This window comes from Lacerta agilis, chromosome 10, assembly GCF_009819535.1.
Source record: "Lacerta agilis isolate rLacAgi1 chromosome 10, rLacAgi1.pri, whole genome shotgun sequence".
Taxonomy (NCBI): Eukaryota; Metazoa; Chordata; class Lepidosauria; order Squamata; family Lacertidae; genus Lacerta; species Lacerta agilis.
The window spans coordinates 10,778,023-10,799,456 of record NC_046321.1 but is presented as its reverse complement, the minus strand read 5'-3'; the positions used below and the strand labels follow the sequence as shown (position 1 = coordinate 10,799,456).

Here is a 21,434-nt window from a genome sequence, read left to right as displayed (position 1 = left end):
AAGAAAAACTAGAAAATGGGACAGGGAGATAAAGAAATGCAATTGGATTTAGAGTCAATACAGAGACTACTGCAGCAGTATACAGTGGTACCCCGCTAGACGAATGCCTCGCTAGACGAAAAACTCGCTAGACAAAAGGCATTCGCTAGCGGAAGGCTGTCTCGCAAGACAAATTTGTCAATGGGCTTGCCTCGCAAGACGAAAAAATTTCCGACCCCCCCCCCGTCAAACTGCTCTTCCCCCGTTGGTGCTTCGCAAGACGAAATTTTCGCTATACGACAGCTCTCGCAGAGCGAATTAATTTCGTCTTGCGAGGCACCACTGTACTATATTCTTGCTGGGAGATTGAAATATGAATGCAAGAGCTAGACTTCCATGGTTGCTTCTTAAAAGTGTAAATGAAGTGTAAAGTGTAAAGTCCTGACAAAAGACTAGCAGTAAGAACAAATGCTAAAGCTATTCAGCAAGCTGCTTATTCATAAACGAAAGCTAGCAATTATAGGTGTTTTATGCAAGGCAATACAACTTTACACATTTAACATCCTGAATGTTAGTAGCCTGAATTAGTAAAGCAGAAAGAGGCAGCAGCTTCACCTGGAATATTAAAACTTTTTCAGGTGAAAACGTTAAAAGAACTTAAAATATTATAGATTTTAAAATTATTACCTATATATATAACTGAAAATCGGACCAAGTTTGTTAAGTTTGTGAAGTTAGAATGTGCTGGAACAAGGCGTTTTGGAATCCTTATTTTATGTGAATTGTTATAAGAAGACATTCAGATATTTTATAAAGAATATTTATAAATATTTTCTTATTTTATAAAGAATTGAAAGCCCATATGGTAGTTTTAAGACCTAGCTGTGAACCACTCTCCTCTAGCAAATAAGTAATATAATGGACTTTATATTACCAGAGGCCAACTTTTGACAGGGATAAAATTAAAGGGGTAATCAATGTGGCACATTAGTACTGTGGGCCAAAAGTTTAAAATCAGTAAAAAAAAAAAAAAGTTTTAGGTGAAGAAGATAATTTAAAGGGGAAGAAAATCCAGAGAGCCACGTGCTTCTTTCAAGTAGCTTGCAAAACATTTTTAGCATGGCAGCAATATTTTAACTGCATTATTTTTATTTCACTGCATGACCAGGTTAAGTTAAAAGTTAAAGCTGAGTTTCCACTGCAAAAGTATATAGTTCCTCTTAAAATACTATTATGCACCAGTTTCATAAACATTGTGCCCAGTACAAGACAATACACAGTGCCAGACTTTTATTCATGGTTTATTTATTCTAAGATAAAAGCAGTGCTCAACAATTCAGCATTGCAGAAGTCTTCAGCACTGCTAGAGATAATTCATAAGATCTCTTGAGGTGGAAGTTACCAAATAATAGCATGGTTGTAATTTGCTAAATGCAACTTTCACACTGAAAACATGGTCACAAAATATCTTTCCTTGCTGTGAATATTTAATGCACTACACACTTAGTATTTACCCCATTTTTAAAGAGTTGCAAGCATTTTCCCGTATTTAGAATTCTCCCTCTCCCCCTCCCTGTTCCCAAGTGCTAAACACTCACAAACTGGTTTTTGCAGAAATGCTCTTTAAATGATGTACTGCTCTCACTGATTTATTCTCCACTCTGTTTACAAAAGAAAATGACAGCAGGATTTGTTTCAAAAGGGGGGATGTCAAGCCTAGAAACTCTGACAGTGTTCAATTCTGAACTTTTTGTCTTGGGTTACTTAGTAAAAATGGTTCCAGTATGTTGTAAACTGCCCTGTTATCTTCAGATGAAGGGTGGTACATAAAGGTGGTACATAACTTTAATAAATAATAATAACAATGTGCCTATGCAGAAAAGTCACTTTTCTCAAATTTGAATAATTCACACATAATTCGATCAGGTTTACATATCTCTTTTCAAAATATTTTGGGACCGCAAAGTAAAATCTAAGGAGTGTGATCTAGAAAAGCCTCCCAAATGGCAATCTTTTTTTCTCTTAGACTCATCTGTGGTCCAGGGGACCCTTGTGGTAATACACATTGCAGCACAACTCATATAGGCCATCAGAAAGAGCCAATGTTACACCTTTAATAAAAAGTTTGGAATGCATTTGATTGTTTAGAATGGGAAGGCTGAAAAAACAAGTGAGCAATGTAGCTATGCAAAATACATTGAATAGTATGACATGCATACTATTATTTTTTGCGCAACCTGCTTAGGCGATTATTACTTGACCACACTGAAGGTACATTCTAGTGCCAGGAAATTGGATTCTGGCACCTGGGAATTTCAAATGCTAGTCTAGTTCTGTTTTTGTTTGTTTGTTTTTAAAGGAGAAGCTTGCTTCAACAGCTGTGGGAACTGTTGTAGAGGAAATATATTTAAAAGACCTATCTTTGTGTGTAGTTTCCTTTCAAATAATTTATTTGGGTCACATTCAACATCCCAATTTCCTGGTAAATTTATCTGTTTTAAAACAATATTCTACTAATCCAAATTTCTAGCTCTTAAATGCTGCATTCCCTTCAATATGAACATACCAGTTTGATTAAGCTCAGACAAACTTGGAGCACAGGAAATGCTGGTTCCTTGCAAGGTATCTTTTGCAAATCAGAACTCAGCCTTGGGAATGCACATTTCCACCTGCCCCCCACCCCTGGTGTCCATAATTATTCCCTTCTTTTCCTAGAATAAACTATGGTTTTGTTACAAGGTCTATGCAAACAATATTATTATAAACATAGATTGCAAGTTTCAAACCATGCTTGCAATCTCTTGTTTATAATAGGCCCATTTTTTGTACTGGTGCACACAAATCACAAAAACATGGTTAATACCAGCAAGAGAGGAAAAATCACTTCCCAAAGGGCAAAGAGTATCCATTTCTAACGTTACTTTTAAAGGAGTTTAAAATGTTTAATAACTAAATTTATCACATCACCAAAACCAGCGATTAATTAATAAGCTATAGGTGATTCATTTATTTAAACACAAGCAGTTGAAACTGACAATGAAAATAAATCCAATTTCCCAGTCTTCAGAATACCTCTGACCTCAAATATATTTACAAACAAATCTTCAACTTTAAAGATACCTATGTACCTCATCATCAGCGTATAAAGAGAGCCTTGGAAAGTATCTTTCCAGATACTTCACCATGTAGAATTCATCATGTAGAATTCCTCGGTGTCATCAATATAATCTGACAAATCAGAATACAAAGATAATACACAGTAACCTGGAGACATTTGCTCCCAAGGCTGTTTGAAACAATAAAATCTGGATCAAGGACAGTTACACAACAACAATTCAGCTTGAAATTTCTGCTGTCAACACAGTGGAATAATAAAATTATTATGGTAAAAATTATTTTTTCTGTAAACTATTAAATATTAAAGTTCCAGTTATAGTTATCAGCAACAATTCTATACAACAACTGCTATGACACAAAGTTTGCATCAAGCAACAAATGGTAATAAAGTATAAATAGTCAGATGTTACTAAAATGAAGTACAGTTGTCATTATCCACCCACCACAATTTACTGTTGTGTATTAGGCAATACAAAACAAGCCTTAAAGGTTACTTACAGCTGTGTTCAATACCTACCTTGTTTTCCATTGTAGATTATATTTTTACACAACAGATCATTGTGACAAAGTACCACTGGGGAACCCAGGTTGGACAGCCTCTCTTTCATCCACGCCATTTCCTCTTGAAGGATTTGAGGACTTGGTACATCAGCTATAAACCTTTTGAGTTTAAGAAAAGGGAGGGTACATGTGTAAATAGTCATTTCAAAACTTTCAGACAGCACCAACAGAAAACAGTTCTCAACACTTTAATCAGAAACGTGGTTTTTTTCCATTCTCTCATTATTTCAGTCGTATTATTCAATAAACCTCTTCGGCGATCACTCGTAGCCGAGTAAGATTGTCTTCCATAAACACGATTTTAACAATGAGTCTGTAAGTGACTGTGGAGGCCAATTATGGACCCACATGTCCTTCCACAGTGGGGACATTGGTTCCCGGGTTAAAGTCCCCTACACAACATGAAAAGCGCTATATATTTTACATTTCTAAAATGAACATGGGTACGATCAGTTTGACGCTTCCATGTTCATTAACAAGCTTAAGAACACCACAATCATGGAAACAAGAATAAGCATTCACCTTTTGTGCAACTCCTCATCAGCAAATTCTGTTGGAATGAGAGAGTAGTATTTTCCCATCTTCAACCACAAGTTAGACTTGGGGATCCATCCATTGTGAGCATGAATAGCATGTATTTTAGCAAGCTGTCTGGCTATGAGCCTGCAATAAAGTGAAATTGATACCAGAATAAATCCTTTTTAGAATTACAAATACATTATTTCAGCTCGGAACACTGAGAATCTGTTAGAAGCACTTTAATAGGGTGGGAGGAGGTAACAAAACATTGTCATTATTAAATGGCAGCTTAGGACCTATTTGTTCAAGCTGGCCTTTGGAGTGACACCATTTGCATAATTAATATTAATTATTACTGTTCATTGCATTTTGTATTGTGGTTCTAGTTTTGCTTTTTACACTGCATTTTTACTGTTTACTACCCTGCGCTGTCATGAGAGAAGGGGTGGTGTGTGTGTGGGGGGGGTGCATTATTAAAAATAAAATAAAAATAAAAATTCAATGACTTTTCTTGGCAGCTGAGGTCATGAGAGACTGGGCTAATTCAAAAACCTCAGTAGGAAAACTGATCTGGGATTAGGTATACAGCCAGTTCTGGCTGAGGATATGATTTATTGAAGGATCCAGTACGCAGACTGAGAATGCTCCTGGGCGCTCAAGTGGTACCTGTGGCATAAAACACATCCAGGTTAGTCTACTGCAACAAACCCTATGTGGATTTATCTTTTCTTTTTTCTTTTTTGAAACTGCAGTTGGAGGCCACAGCACCAGTGTGGGCCTGTTTTTGGAGTATCTTGCTCCCTATGAGAGATCGGAATTAGATGTTTCTGCGCCCAATTCAAAATCCTCACTATCTCTTGTAAAGCTTTAAATGGTTAGGAACAGAGATATTTACAGGGCCTCATACACTCCCACACCTGTTCATTAAGACTTTCCTGGGAGGCATCCCACTGCCTTCAAGAAGTATGATGAACCAAACACTGGACAGGACCTTCTTGATTGCAGCGTCCAAAATGTGAACTCCCTCCCCAAGGAGGCATGTCCAGCACTTTACTTTCAGCAGCTGGTAAAGACCATCTCATTTAGAAATGCATAACATCCGTCTCGCTAATTAGGCTCCTGGTTTTTGTTTTTTGCTTTTTTGGACTTACTATATTTCTGTACTCAGGACATTGTGCAATTTAATTTTAATTTTTTCATATATTACCTTAAAAGCCAATTGGGTGCAAAAAATGTGTATAATTTTGATATAAATATAAAATACATGATGACTTTCCTAAAATTCTTCTATTTGCTTCTACTTGTCGGCAAAAACAGGGGTTTCATGGACCCCAGCATGTCCATGAACTGAGCACAAAAGGGGAGATCTCCTTCCTTTTACTTTGAAAACTGCCCTTGTGGGGGGATATGGGGAGGAGGTTCATAGCTTTCAGATTCTCAAAGGCATCTGTGACCCCCCAAAACGTTATGAGCCGCTGTGCTAAATACGATAAATTACACTAAAATGCAATGGTATACATCAGGGGTGGCCAACTCCCAAGAGACTGTGATCTACTCACAGAGTTAAAAACTGGCAGTGATCTACCCCCTTTTGGGGGTTCAGGTCAAAGTTGTTAATCTTTTTTTAGGAAGGAAAGCCCTGTTTTTTGGGGTTCAGGTCAAAGTTGTTAAGAGGAGGAAAGCCCCGTTTTTAGGGGGTGCAGGGCAACAATGTTGAGCTTTTTTAGTGGGGGGCAAGGTTGTTGAGCTTCTTTGGGGGAAGCCAGTGATGTACCAGTGATCTACTACAGATGTCCAGTGATCTACTGGTAGATCACGATCTACCTGTTGGACATGCCTGGTACCGTGTTTCTCATAAAATAAGACGTACCTATAAAATAAGCCATGGGAGGATTTTCAAGCGTTCACAAAATATAAGACATACCCCGAAAATAAGCCGTAGTGCTGGGCAGTTCTGGAGGGTGCCAAGGAATAGGAAGAGGTCTGTCAGGCTGGCGCCCAGAACAGGATGTTGCTGCTGCTGCAGCCCCGAGCCAGCAGGACCCAGCAGGAGCCGCAGCGCACACCGCCTGGAACCCCAAGCCAGCGGGACCCAGCAGTGCTCTGTACGGTAGCAATTTGAATCCTCCTCCTCCTGCCGTGGCTCAGGGCGATCCGCGCGGCGCTGCTGGGCACTTTGTCAGCACTTCAGCAGCAGCAACAGCCAGTTCCGGGTGCCGAGCCACGGCAGGAAGAGGAGGAGAAGGCTTGCCAGGTCGGCGCCCAGCAGCGCCGCGCGGAGCACCCTGAGCCTCCGGGAGCCAGCAGGGCCGCACGCCCCGAGCCAGCTGAGCCCAGAATCATACGGTACTTAATAAAAAAATAAGACACCCCCCGAAAATAAGCCATAGGCTTATTTTCTTGAGTAAAATAAATATAAGATGGTGTCTTATTTTAGGAGAAACACGGTATACATGAATCTGAAGGAGTTCAATAGGATATGTTAACAGGCAGATTAAATGCTCCATAAAGCAAGAACATTTATTATTGACATCTTTAGAACAGCAATTACAGTGGTGCCCCGCTAGACGAAAATAATTCCTTCTGCGAAAATTTTCGTCTAGCGGGTTTTTCGTCTTGCGGAGCGGCAATGACAGCCGCGCTCCGCAAAACGAAAAAAAAAAAAAAGACGAAAATTTTTCGTCTTGCGAGGCAGCCCCATAGACTTTTTCGTCTTGCGGGGCAGCCTTCCGCTAGACGAATGCCTTCGTCTAGCGAGTTTTTCGTCTTGCGAGGCATTCGTCTAGCGGGGTACCACTGTATTGTCCATCAGCCCACATTTTGTTAAGTTTCTGCTCTGGCAGTAACTTCAAAAACTTTATTGCTTAGGATGTTTCCGTGGTCCTTGATGGTTCGGTCAGTTCTAAGGCTTCAGCAGAGAAGAAACCTGGATATTTGTAATGGCTAGAGCAGAAGTTTTAAACCTTTTTGAGTCCATGGCTCCCTTAACCAACTACAATCTTTCTGTGGCACCCCTGTGGGGCTCAGGAGCCCAGTTATGTCACCTCTTGCCTGCAGAGATGGCAGCCTCTTACCCTTTTTCGAACACCCTCCCTTGTGGAGTGTTCCCTCCAAAATGCAACCTATCACCAGTCTTAATGAAACTGAGAGCAGAATTTCTTCCAGTGGTCTGAAGAACAATCCTGATGACTGAACAGCTCTACTAATCACAAAGTCATTTGTGACTGCTGCCAGTCAAAAGTAAAATGAAACTTTAAAATCTCTTGTGAATGTAAGAAATCTGGCCCTAAATAGTTGTCAGAGAAGAGAGGAAAAATCAATTAAGTCTCTCAAGTGTGCCATAATGTTCCTAGAGCCATCACAGGTTGAAGTGCTCAAGATGGACAGACTGCCTTCACAATAGTCTAATACAGGGTTTCCCAATCTGGTTTCAAATGTTTTGGACAACTCCTATCTTCCCTTATCCAAGCTGTCTGGGGCTGATGGGAGTTTTGGCCAGAACATCCGGAGTTCATCAGGTTGGGAAGGCCGATCTCACAAATTTGAAAAAGTAATTGTATCAATGTCTATTATGTTCCACATAGTCACGTTTGAATGTCCCATGCAGATATTCTGGAAAAGTTCTGGGAACAAGGAAGGATAGAAAAAGACAGAATAAGCCAACAATCAGATATCTTTGGGTGACAGAGGATGGCTAAACTAGAGAAACAAAGGAAAGAACACATTGCAAGACAGATAAAGAAAACTAAGGAGGGGCAAGCCCATGAAGATACTTCAAGGAAAGACTAAGTCAGGGGTCTGCAACCCGCGGCTTTTTTACACCTTTGCCGCGGCTCCGGGGCGGATACGCCCGTCCACTTCTCCAGCTGGCCAGCGGCAGCGGCCGCCCTCCAGCTGGCCGGCGGCCCGCCCTCCGGAAGCTGAGGGCGCTGCTGCTGTGCTGCTCTGCTCATGCGTCGTGCCTCGTTTCTGCCAGCGCAGGCGCAGCAGCAGACAGCAGCAGTTTCCCTCCGGAGGTGTGGCTGCTGCTGCTGGCGTGGAGCTGCTGCTGGCTGCTGCGTCGAGGCGACAACGAGGCAGGCAGCTGCGGGCTGACCCAGGGGCGGCGGGTGGTGCGCGAGGGGGGAAGCCGTCTTTTTAAAAATGGTCGAGGAAGCAGCGCCTGTTTCCCTGCCGCTGCCTCCTTCGCTCCTGGTTCCGCTCGCAGCCTCAGACCGCGCTCTCGCGGGCGCGCGTCTCTCTCCACCCCGGAGCAAGGCCGGGACTCGCCCGCATCTCAGGAGCCAATGGGTGCACGTGTCGCAAGGGGGCTTGGAGGGGCCTAGGAGCCCGAGCACGCACAGCAGGGACGCGGCTGCTTAAAAGGGCTGCATGGAGAAAAAGGCAGTTGTGCGTTCTTCCGCAGCAGCGCCGAGCGGAGCCGCCGCCGGGCCTCACCAGGCAAGGTTTGTCGCGTAGCCCCCGCCTTCCAGGGCGCAAAGCTGGACTGGCTGGGCAGAAACTGCCGTCGAGCTCTCTGTCTGCCGCGGGCGGGGGGGCTTTGCAACCCCCCAACGAGTCCCTTGGGGTGGGGGACTGGGGAGGGGGAGTCCTCTGCCGCTGCTCCCTCAGGTGTGTTGCTTAGGCTGCCGGGCGGAGCGCGGGAGCACAAGTTGGCCGCCTGCGCCGCGCCCTCCAGCTGTGGCCTCTACAAAGTGGCCTCTCCAAACGCGCGGCGCAAAGAGCGGCGCCTTGGCTTTGCCCCGGTTTGGTTGGGCAGCCTGTGGCTGGAGGAGATCCGGGGGATTCCTCCTCGACGGCTGAAAGAGGGGCTTGTTCTCCCGCGCTTTCTTTTCTCCCAGTTCTAGGTCACTCGACCCACAATAGCACTTCTTTAGTCTCCTTGCCACACGCGCTCTGGCAACTTTTCAGGCTCCGGCTTGCGTAAAAACTGGGAAAGCTTTCTCTCGCTTCCTTCCCCCCTCCCCCTCTCATTTCCTTCCCCCCCCCTCCGATGCTGCTCTACAACCACCTACCTGCTTGTCCCGAGTTTCAACCCCCCCCCCCCACTCCTTGGAAGGGTTTCATTATTGGAGCTGAGCTTGTCCCCTGCTGAGGTAAATGACTTATTGCTCTGCTTTGACCGGGGGGGGGGGGTGGGCTGGTAAAGAAAACCAAACCTGTGTAACTTATGCAGAGGCAGAATTTACTAGGTGGGGGAGAAGCCCCTGTCATGACTTCCAGGCGTTTGGAAGCACGGACAGCCCACCAAAAAGAAAACTTGTGAAAATGCTTCCTTCGCGAGGGCAAGGAGTAATAGGGGTGGAGATGGGCCGAAAGTCCAAAGGAAATGATTTCTTGAAGGGGGAGGATGTACTACGGGAGGCAGAATAAAGGGCTGGTTCTCACAGAGACATGGGTAGGAGAATGACGCCCCAAAAGGTTGCAGTTTTTCCTCTGTCCTGAGTGTGTTAGGGGAGCCTTGACAAAGCACCTGTTGGCGTGGAAGAGAGGAGTCCTAACTTGGATCTGTGTTCATGTGCAAAATCTATCGCCATTGTCATTAAGGGGGCAGGGAACTCCCCTAAAAAGGTTTGAACACTATGAACTACTACAGCCACCTGTATGCAAGTCAGCACAAACATCACAGGCTTCTCTGGTGCAATACTGTGCTTTATTTAGCAAGAGAGGAGGTTGGAAGAGGTGAGCATAGCCTCTGGTCTGGAATATTAAGGGTAAAAGACACTAAGATTATTGTAAAAGCCAGCAGTCTTCAATTAGACATGGGACAAACATTTAACACAAGTGTGCAGTTGAGGACTCATTTTTTAAAAAAACAACAACAAATCAAATATTTGTATGCTGTTGCAACCCACCTTGGATCAGGCTGTGACCTGGTAGTGGTCCCCAGGGTGGATAAAAATGAATGATTTTTTAAAAAAAATAATCAAAAAAATTGGATTTTTTTATTTAAATCAGATTTTTTTTATTTAAATCAGATTTTTAAAATTTAAACCAGATTTTTAAAAATAAAATGCAGTGTTATATTTGTTTTAAATGTCGCAATGGTTTTGCGGCTCCCAGTTTCTTTTTTTTTATTCAGAAATGGGTCCAAGTGGCTCTTTTTGTCTTAAAGGTTGCAGACCCCTGGACTAAGTTAAATGTGTCAGAGGCAAAAGCAATGGGGAACCAGTAAAGACATTTGAAATGGGTGTGTCACCTGGTTCGAACAATGGCAACTGAATTGTTTTGGCAGCCGTTATGGACAGAGAAGTAACAAAAGCATGTCAGAAAAACCAAAGTTACAGTAGTTAAGATGGCAGGTGACCCACAGCATGAGCCAGTGTTTTAGCCAACAAATAGAGGAATGGTTGGGTAACAATACAATACAATACAATATTGTAGCAGCTGCCTATACTTACGGTCAATCCTCTAAGTATCTATTCATCCTCAAAAATAGCATTCTCTCAGGAATGGGGCATCAGGCACCAGAGAGCCCTATGGAATATGCAGCATGGGAATATACCTAACATCACTCTTTAGAGGAAAGAGTGCTGAAGGGCTTACCGAAAAATCTCTGGGTTGCAAACATGTTCCGGATCCAGTGCTTCACCTTCTATAAACTCATAGCACAGGCCGTTGCGGAAAGTACAGTAAAGTTGTGGAGCACAGCCGTGGGCCTGCAACACACGGAAGCTCTTCACTTCTTCCTCTCGATCAACTAACAGCTCTGTTTTATTTCCATAAATTCTAACAAGGACAACATCATCCATTTCCTCACCCACGTAACAGCCAATAAGCTTATTGGTGATTCCATCTGTAAATACCTGTAAGGAAGAGTAATACAGATTTGTCTTAATTAAAACTTACTACTACTACTGTTTATTTATTTATACGCCTCACATTTCCCCTAACAGGGCCTCAATATGGCTTACAGATAAAACAGGAACAGCTATAGTCCTGACTTCCTGTTTCACAAGAGTGTGAACAGGCGCTCTTTCACGAAGGCAGAATGCACCATGGCAGAGCTTGCTTCCCGCAATGCTGTGCCTGCCTTTGGTGACTGACAGGGCCCCAAAGCTCAACCTAACAGATTCAGTCCCACAGGAGGAGGATAGAAAAAGAAAACCAAAATACTCCAAGGAAGACAGAATAGGTGGGTTGTCATCGAGTACCTAACTATTCTCTCAGGGGTGAGTGCACAAATGCATCCCACCAATCCACACAAATTCAGGTTAGACCTGCAGGACAGGCCCATATGCTGCACTCATCACCAACAAAAACCCTTTATGACAAGTCCACCTCTTCATTCTTGGTCAAAAGAGGTGGTTGCTCAGCAGCAGTATCTTCAGAGACAAATAAGAGAACCTCCTCTTGTAGTGAGTGCTGGAGTACTCTCCTGTGAAAAGGATACCTTGGTCAAGCCAAACTTGTCTACTTTGTAGTAATGATAAATACAAAGGGATAAGTCCAAGTGGCCACCTTGCAAATGTCTTCCAGAGAAGGAACTATTATCTTTACACATCAGAACGGAAGTACTTCTCAGTTAGCTTTGCAGTGTTCATTGCCACAAGATGTACTGACTGTCACTAGCTTAGAACAGACAAGTGGATGTGTCAACAATGGCTATTAGCTGGGATAACTGAAAATAGAGTCTCTGCTCAGACATTGCAAATCCAGCATCAGATGCTAGGAACACACCGAGTGGCTATTGTCACCCCACCCCCCTGGCACATTCCCCAGGGCTGCCAACCATTGTTCCTTATAGTGGCAGGATGCTGGACTAGACAGATTTTTCACCAGCTACAGAATGACAATACTTATGTAGTCCTCATAGCAGGAAACCTTCTTTTGGTACAAGATAAAACACAACTCCCCAACTGTTACAAGACCACACAAGAAAACATTTTAAATGAACTGATTTAACATTTTTTGCATTCACAAAAGCTATAAAGAGATATTTAATCACAATGATAAGGTAGTTTAAAAAATAATAATCAGGTTTCTAGTAGTCAGTAACATAAATTAGTGAGGTCTTCCACAAACAGAAAAACTGCTCACTCACCCAGTATCACAACCCCACCTCTAGCTCCTTGGATTTTATTTCCCAAACAGCTGTATGCCATGTGGTTGTATTTATTTAGGATGAAATTGAAAACAGCTTCATTGGCACATATTTTTGTATAGTTTCTATACAAATTCTATGGATTGATGTTTACACACAGCTGTTTTGGTTTCTGTGATCTCTTGAACTATACTGTCATGTTAGTTACAGTATAGGGCCCAGAGAGAGAGAGAGAGAGAAAGAGAGGGAGGGGGCCCTCAATAATCAAGCATGACACAGTATTTCCTAGAATAAAATATTCCAATGCAAAAACTGTATTGCCTAATATAATGGCATGTTTACCAGGGCATGACACTGCATGAAGAAGTTGCTGAAGACACTATGAATTACAGAATGAAACACATGAAAAGTCCTGCTCATAAAGGCAGAGGCAGACTAATAATAGACATTAAGATAATGATTTTAAGCTATATTGCATATTTATTTTGAATTTATGCCCTTACACAGACCAGAAATTAAAATGGAATACAAAAATATGATATGAACTGCTGAATTACTAATGTGACTAATGACATACATTAAGGAATTCTACATGCATAGAAATAATCTAAGGTAATGCAGTCAATTCTGACTCATTCAAGCACCATTTTTCTTGCTCTTAATATCTATGAGACAGGGAGGTCAAGTTAACGTAGTAGTACTGCCAGTTCCAACCAAGGGGTAACTTCAATCTTTATTACTAACAATTTTGATGAGTCCTGTTTTTGAAGACCACAGTTGTACTAGTCCCTTCCACCCTACATATTTCTTGCATGCTTCCCCCTACCCCCATTGTGGACTGTATCCAAAACTAGCAGATAGCTTGAAATTGAAAACAATTTGATACATAGGAGTAAAGAGGGTCCAACAGCTATTTATGGGAAACTGCAAAATGCAGTCTTCATTTTCTAAGCTCTACCACCTTCAGCCATTTGAAGTGGTCCTAAAACTGCTCTTTCTCACTTGCTCCCAGAATTTCCTAAAACCTAAGACTTTCCATAAAGGTTTAAATCCCCATCCACAAATGAAATAAATTCTAACTACAAATGCACACATTTACCCTCGGTGACCCTTATCTCTTATCCCTCACCTCCATATAAATTTACACTATGGGATCATCAGGGCAAGGACCCATCCTTTGAGTATGTCATGGTGCTACTGTATAAAAAGTGGTACTCCCTTTTATCCTCCCAGTAATCCAGTGATGTCAATTTGTACACTGGTCTCCTCAATCGAAATCCATGCTACTCACTCTACCACAATGGTCATTTTGTGTGAAACACCTGAACAAGACAGTGCAAAGTCAGTGGGCCACAAGGTTGACAAGTCTTGTTTTAACAGCACGGTACCAAAAATAAAGTACTCTAGTGCATGGGTGGGGGGCTGATTCCATCAAGCCCTCAAGAGCCCCAGACACTGAAGCCCACTCTAGGAAGGCACAAGCAAGTAGAAGGTTCTTCTCCACAAAAAATGAAGTGAGGTAATAGAAGTGAGTTGGGTGAGGGCCTGGGAAGGTGAAGATTGTGTTGACTGACAATCAAATCCATGCTTGCAAAAGTATCTCTTGGGCCATACAGCTGACCGGCTGCACGCACGCACACACACATTTTGTGGATCATATAGCCCTTGTGCACCCTGTTCCATTACTTCTGTTAATGTTTTCTTTCCTGCAGTTGCATATTTTAGACATTGGGGGTCACTGTGGGACTTTGCTGAATATACTCAGCAATCTTCTATTGCCTTTTCAGTAAATCTTTTATGTACTGTACATGAACTTCAGGCTTGGCTGACTGCTGGTAACAAAGCTATTCCACAAAACAGATGCCTAGGACATGGAGAGCCAAGGTGGGGAGGGTGATTAGTGATTCACTCACTGTACAGGTACAACTAAGTTAAAAGACAACCAGCAGCAATACTTTGAAAGAGGATTAAAATCTCATCTCTATAACTTTCATACTTATCCAAATACTTTAATTGCTGAAGCTAAAGGGTCATTCTTTTAAGTCATTCATTTCTCCTCAGTATGTCAATGTGCAAACAAATCTTGTTTAAAGCAAAACAGCAAAATCTATATCTAAATTACTTTCTCTAGCACCCAGACCCATGCAAACCAAATTATTCAACAATCCAGAAACAAGAGTGCTATAGCTATTTGCTTATAAAGGTTCATAAAGAACATGCTTCAGTTTTCATATGATTACTATGTAGTTGCTCCATGCCTCATACATTATCTCACATTATGTCACATGATGATTCTAATCTAGATTACAAAATAGCTGTTGCATAATGTCATAAAATACATGTCACTGAACTATTTACCAATTCAAGTATTCTATTAACATTCTAGTAATAATCTCTTCTTTTTTATTAGTAGTACCTGTATTTTCAAAATGGAAAGGAGAAATGTCTTATTTTTACATCAAAAAGGTTATCTAAGTAGAAATAACTGAATTGTCGGTGCCATAGTAGAAACTTGTGCTGCTAAACAAAATTTCTGGTGTGAAAAAACTACTGTAATGAGTATCAGCTCTCATGCAAAAACAGCAAGAAGCCAGATAATTTGACAAGAATTACATAGTAAAGTTTAAGGTGCAAGTGAACAGAACAAGACCATAGTTGACAAACGCAAGAAAAGAATCTTGGTAACGGAAGTCTCAAAAATAGTCAGATCACTGGAGAATAGATCCCAAACCATAGAACTACATGAAAGACACATTCAAAAACCTATTTAGTGCACCACAAAATACCCATTTCACACAAGAAATGCTAGTAATAGTCAGACCACACCCCCAAATAGGCAAAACACCTATGCATGCATGTCTCTCTCTCTCTCTCTCTCTCTCTCTCTCACACACACACACACACACACAACACACATATACATATACATATATCTCCAACAGTACTGTGTAATACTTCAGTTAAATGTGGATAAAGTGAAATGAAAATGACACTTATTTATTTATTTTACTGTTCTGCACCCTGAGGTCCCAGAGTAGGTTACAGCAGTTAAAAATAATAATACTAAGAACAATTTAAAACATCTTACAGGACTATACAGGTCTGCTCAAAAGTTAAGTCCCACTGAGGTTAGTGTGTGTAGGACAGCAGTCTTAGAAAAAAGGAATGTGGTAATAGGTCAAACTCTATTCTAAACTGTAACTAATGACAAAGGCTGTAATTAATCCACTGAGTTGATAATGGTTAGACTTTAAAAAGGTGAATGCCAAAGCTTAACATAAATCCAAAATAGCAATTAGCACACTTGCTAAGTGAAACCTGAAGCTGCAATATAATGTTGCTGCCAAGTAAAACAAAAAACAAAAAAACACACCTCTACAATGGAGCTAGTATGCCAACCTTCAGCTAACTTGCTGCAGTTTAGTTTAGGAATAGCCATTTCTGAAAATTCAACAGGAAAGAGACATGGTTCACTAAAAGATATAAAACAACACAACTGGAGGAAGTGTCGTTTCCCTCTCCACTTTCACATTCATATTACTAGAATCTGTTGGCACTTTGATAATCAATATTACAATAAAGGACCCAGCCAGAATATATCATGCAAAAAAAACACTCAACTTCCATGGCCTGGTCTTGAGTGAACTAGTCTTCCCTCAGTTGTCCAGGCTGTACTAATCTTACACTTAATGCTTATTCACAAGTAACAAAGCATTATTCAAAAGTAACAAGGGAAATAGCTCTAATCTGCATTGGTCAGAACCCACCAGAATATTGTGTTGTTATGGGCAGCACAAATTAAGAAGGATACTGACAAGCTAGAATGTGTGCAGAGGAGGGTGGCCAAAGTGATACAGGGTCTGGAAACCAAGCCTTATGATGAAACATCAGGAAGAGCTTTTTTGGCAGTGGAAGACTCTCACAAGGATTTCAAGCAGAGGTTGAATGGCCACCTGTCAGGCATGATCTGGCCGAGATTCTTGTATTGCAGGGGGTTTGGACTAGTTGGTCTTTGGGGGTCCCTTTCATCACTACAATTCTATGATTTTCTCAGTAATTGATTACAAGGATATTTAAAGAAGTTTTTCCCCCATGTTACTTAGTTACAAATTACAATGGATAAATTATTTCTAGCACATTGCAGGTGTTTTAGAATATAATTGTTTGATGCTCATCACACAGCAATTCAAAATCTAAGTCTACAAAAATAAAAAATGTGTTTTTAAAAAATCTTATATACCACTTTCTCGTCATACAACTATGAGTGGGTCACAAAATAAACATCCCCAAACATCAAGAGTGTATAAAGCATTTTTAGAAAACCTGTAACCATATATAAAAAAATAAAAAAATGATATAAGGAACAGCACAGACCACATATCAAATTAATAGCATTCAGCCAAGGGGCGTCTCAAACTAGGTTTTATGACTTCTGTTCTATCACGAAGTAATCTGTCCCAACAGTTTAAAGTTGTTGGCGTACTACATAATATTGTTAGTTAAATCAGCTGTAGAAGCATTTATCTTATCCTGTTACAAACTGCTAAATTTTATTGCTTAGATGTAAGCCCTTTATTCCCCTAATTTTATATTCGGTCTTCTAATTCTTCTACTCCATTTTTGTTTGGTTGGATGTGTTCTTCAAAACAGCTCACAACCAGATTCACCTCTACATGGGCACTAGCCATTATGTTTGTTCAGAAGTTTCAAACTTCTAGGAGAAAGAGAGAGATAGAGCTCCAAGTAACTATTTCCAACTTCTTTAACAGAAATAGTTGGCTAAAGTATCCTTTTCAAAAAGGCAACACAAAACCATTCTCCCTCACACAACACTAAGAAAAATGAGATAATTACTATTTAGTGCCTTCTTCTCAACATGCACAATGAAGAGCAGCAGTCCTCACTGAAAATAGCAATGTGAACCATATATAACTAATTCATCAGGGATGGAGCCAACTAACACTGCTTGTAAAATTAAGTGCAAATGCACTCATTTTCAAGTACATATTCAAAATACATATTTAAAGTGTGAATGAGGACCACCTGTTTGAGAATGCAAATTTGTACTGCGTAAAGGTATCAGACAGAAAGCTATTTTTTCAGGAATTTATATCTGAAACAAATCCATTTATTGCAGCCTTATATTAAATCACAAGATATATGGTAACTAGAAATTCCAAGGTGACTACACAGAATTCTATTCCAGTAACCGAATGAGATAGTAGAGAAGGAATGGACTGCTCTGTACCTCCTCTGCCAGCCTCACTTGGCTCCTATAATAGCTGCAGCGAGGGAGAAGGATTGCACTATCCCTCATTCACCAACCTGCTTGGCTTCCTTGCTAGAGGAAGCAAAGCCTCTTGTTTTCTGGCAGCACAGAAATCAAATGGCCACTACACTTTTCAGCTGCTTATGCAGGAGGCAATACTTCTTCAGGCATGACCAGTATAGAAATCAAGCGGTCTGGTGGTAGTCGTGAACTGCTCCATTTCTCCAAGGCTAGTCATCCATCCTGGATGCATACCCTAGAACACCTAAACTGAATAAATACATTTAATTCACTATGGCTCAATTCAAACAGACTGACTCATGCGTTGTGGAATGCCACCATCACAAACTATGCCATACGGTGACCGAGCAGCATCTGTACTCAACTTTCTCTCATAGTTTGAAGCACAAGCACTCGTTTCTCATGCAAAACAACGACAGCACTGTGGTTGTTTCCTCTTAGCAACAGAGGAACCAATTTCAACAGTGCACACCAGCCTTTTTTTAAAAAACAAACAAACAAACAATGGCTTACTGTAATGTGTGAGTGAGGGCAATCCTTCAAATCATGATTTGAAGATTGAGAATGTGCCGTGGACTCAGGCACCCCATCCTATACTTTTGCCCCTCACTGTGGATTGCCTCCTCCATGTCTAATTTTCTCTAACAGCTTGCTATGACATCTGAATTGGGCAACTACCTCCAGTCAAGTATAATCCATGTCAAACAATGAATTGGATGTTACAGCTAAAGACATGTGTCCTAATGGTCAGGAGGAAACTCCATTAAAGTTTGTGATTTTATATTGTAAACCACCCTGATTCTCAGATGAAGGGCTGTATAGAAATATTATTATTATTAATTCCCGAGACAGTGTGTACATTCCTGTTCTAGAATATTCTATTTGAATCATACGTAATAATAAAAGCTATACAAATAGCCTCTAGGCCAAAACTAATACAGGAGTATCTCGGTTTACGAACTTAATGTGTTCCGGAAGTCAATTCTAAAACCAAAACCATTCTTAAACCAAAGCACGCTTTCCCTATTGAGGCCTCCCACTGCCGGTGCCCTTCCACCGTTCGGATTCCGTTTTTAGACCAAGGTAAAGTTCGCAAACTGGGACACTACTTCGTTTTGCGGAGTTCGTGAATCATTTGTAAACAGGACTGTTCTTTAACCGAGATACCATTATAATTTAAGCTGTTTAACCACTATGTACTCTTTCTAGTGAGACCACCCTCACAGGTATGCTTAGTAGGGATGAGGGAGAGGGCCTTCTCGGTGGCTGCTCCCAGGCTTTGGAACGCTCTCCTTGAGAAGCTAGGTGAAGACTTTGTTCCAACAGGCTTTTGGGAACTGACAGCTTTTAATGAAATGACTAGAGCCATGCTATTTTTATTATAATCATTGCTATGGTTTTAATAGAGTTAAGATATATATGTATTTAATTGTTTTTAATGATTATTTTCTATGTTTTTAGCAGTTCTAATTTTTATCTGTAAACTGTCCCACCAGGGAAAAAGATGGAGTGTAAATAATAATAATAATAATAATAATAATGATAATAGTAATATATACTCCCTGTCAGTGATGTGGGGTAGAATTTTTTCCAAAGCAGAATTTTGAGCGCTTTATTTTCAAATGGAAATATTTCTATTTTATAAGTTAATCTGTAATAATGTAAACTGCAAATACAATATTGTAATTAATGTTTTTATGTGATTATCCCTAGAAATCATGTGAGAACAAATATCACTGATTTGTAGGCAAAGGTGAGAGTAAAAATAACAAATATGTTCTTTTAGAACAGTTTATCTGGGATGATTATGTATTGTACATGCTTAGTGTTGTTGATCTTATTTATTTGAATGCTGCACTACCTCCTTTATAATATTTAAGTAAATAAATCGAAACAAAAAGAATCCAATTTTTAATGGAATTCACCACACTGGCCATGCAGGTCAAAGGAAATCCCAAACTAAAAAGTTTTTTAATAGGTGTCCCCCCCACTTGCGGAGGTTATGTTCTGGGCCCCCGTGCACATAAATAAACACCATGTAACACCATGGACGCGAGTGGCGCTGTGGTCTAAACCACAGAGTCTAGGGCTTGCCGATCAGAAGGCCGGCGGTTCAAATCCTGCTGGGGTGAGCTCCCGTTGCTCGGTCCCTGCTCCTGCCAACCTAGCAGTTCGAAAGCACATCAAAAGTGCAAGTAGATAAATAGGTACTGCTACGGCGTGAAGGTAAACGGCGTTTCCATGTGCTGCTCTGGTTTTGCCAGAAGCAGCTTAGTCATGCTGGCCACATGATCCGGAAGCTGTATGCCAGCTCCCTCGGTCAATAAAGCGAGATGAGCGCCGCAACCCCAGAGTCGTCCATGACAGGACCTAACGGTCAGGGGTCCCTCTTTACCTTTAAGTAGACAGCACCCTCTAAAAGGCCTCTAAATGCCCCTTTCTCCTGCTCTCCAGCTTTCTCTCCACACATCTCCCTCATCAACAAGAGTTGAAGCTCTGGGGCTGGCAGGAGGCTGCTGCTGCGCTGCCGTGCAAATCAGCTGCTAGGCGGGGAGGCAGAACAGCCTAAACAAAGTCTCTTTGGTCTCTCAGGGGCTTCCTCTGCCCTCAGTGAAGTCCTCTTCAGAGTCCAGGAAAGGTCTCCTTGCAAACAACAAGGATTTTCCAGCTCTCTCCTGCTATTTCCTGATTTGAATCTACCGGTACCCATTTATTTATGTATTTCCCGGCACCACGCACATATGCGGTTGTGCACAAGTCACTTATGTCTAATAGGGTGTGTGTGCGTGTAGTGACATCAGACTGGAGGGGCTAAGTGTAAAAGAAGAGAACTTTGCTGAAATAGATTAGTTGTCATCAGCAAGTCATGGAGTTCTTTTGAGTTGCTAAATTTTAGTGTAAACAAGTTTCAGCAACTTAACTTTTGAGCAGTACACGCTATTTTGCTTTTTCATAAGCATTCCAATAAAAAACATTTAAACCACATTAAATGTGAATACTCTAAAATAAAATGTTTTAGATACTGGGACAAAAAACTAGTAACGATTTGTTTACTAAATGCATGTTTAAAAGGCACGCTAAATTAAATCACTCCAAGGCATGAGATTCCCCCCCCCCACCATTGCCAACGGAAAATTTCCTAAATAAACCCACATCACTGATGTGTGTGTTTTTAGAAGTACAAACATTGGCAAGCATAAACAGATCTTCAACATCCCTAACCAAGAAGCTGAATAAGCTCTGCAACACCCATGTCAGGAAGATAATCCAGTCAAATGTTGAAATTTTTAAATAACAGCTACAAAGCAATTTTTATGAAGACCACAAGCTTTCCCAATATTAATACCAACTAAGGAGCCAAGATCCTCTATACTGTCAGATTTGTTTGTCTAGAACCTAACTGATCGAAGAGATTCAGGGCAGATTTTTTTAAAGCTATTACTACAAATGCATCTCTTGCAGTAAGGAACTCCAAAAAGTTTTCTGGCTAACCCACAGAAGGTATATTTGTATAATGTTTTATATCAGCTATATTCTGTTTGTAACTGTTCCCCTCCCACACTTTAAAACAATGCAACCATACACCACTTATCAACTTAACATGCTAAGTTTATTGCTACAATGCAAAACCTCTTCTGAAGCAGAAAATGGTTAGAAGGCTGAAGTTGCCCCTGAAAATACTTGAGAGACAAGAAAGGAAGACAAGGGGTTATATCTAATGCTAGCCATACATGGGGAAGACCCATTGAAAGGAAAGGATTACCTTAATTTCATTGTTTCAGTGAGTCTGAGTATAACTTAATTGTATGCAAGCTTATGCCACTTTATTCATGCTCTCCTTCAGAATGTTTAGGATCTAGCCTTTATTGCAATAGTTCATTAACACCTTTCCTTGAGGTGAAAGTGATAACCTAAAGCTGCCCC

General features: G+C 41.1%; 1 protein-coding gene across 1 annotated transcript in view; it reads right to left on the bottom strand.

Annotated features, from left to right (window-relative positions):
- Positions 1-21,434, bottom strand: part of ETNK1 (ethanolamine kinase 1) — a 31,556-nt gene that overhangs the window by 8,207 nt on the left and 1,915 nt on the right. Inside the window, exons 2-4 of the mRNA XM_033162188.1 lie at positions 10,723-10,982; positions 4,180-4,320; positions 3,614-3,756 (exon numbers count right to left, since the gene is read on the bottom strand). Coding sequence (XP_033018079.1) covers positions 3,614-3,756; positions 4,180-4,320; positions 10,723-10,982 — 544 coding nt within the window. The remainder of the gene's footprint in view (positions 1-3,613; positions 3,757-4,179; positions 4,321-10,722; positions 10,983-21,434) is intronic.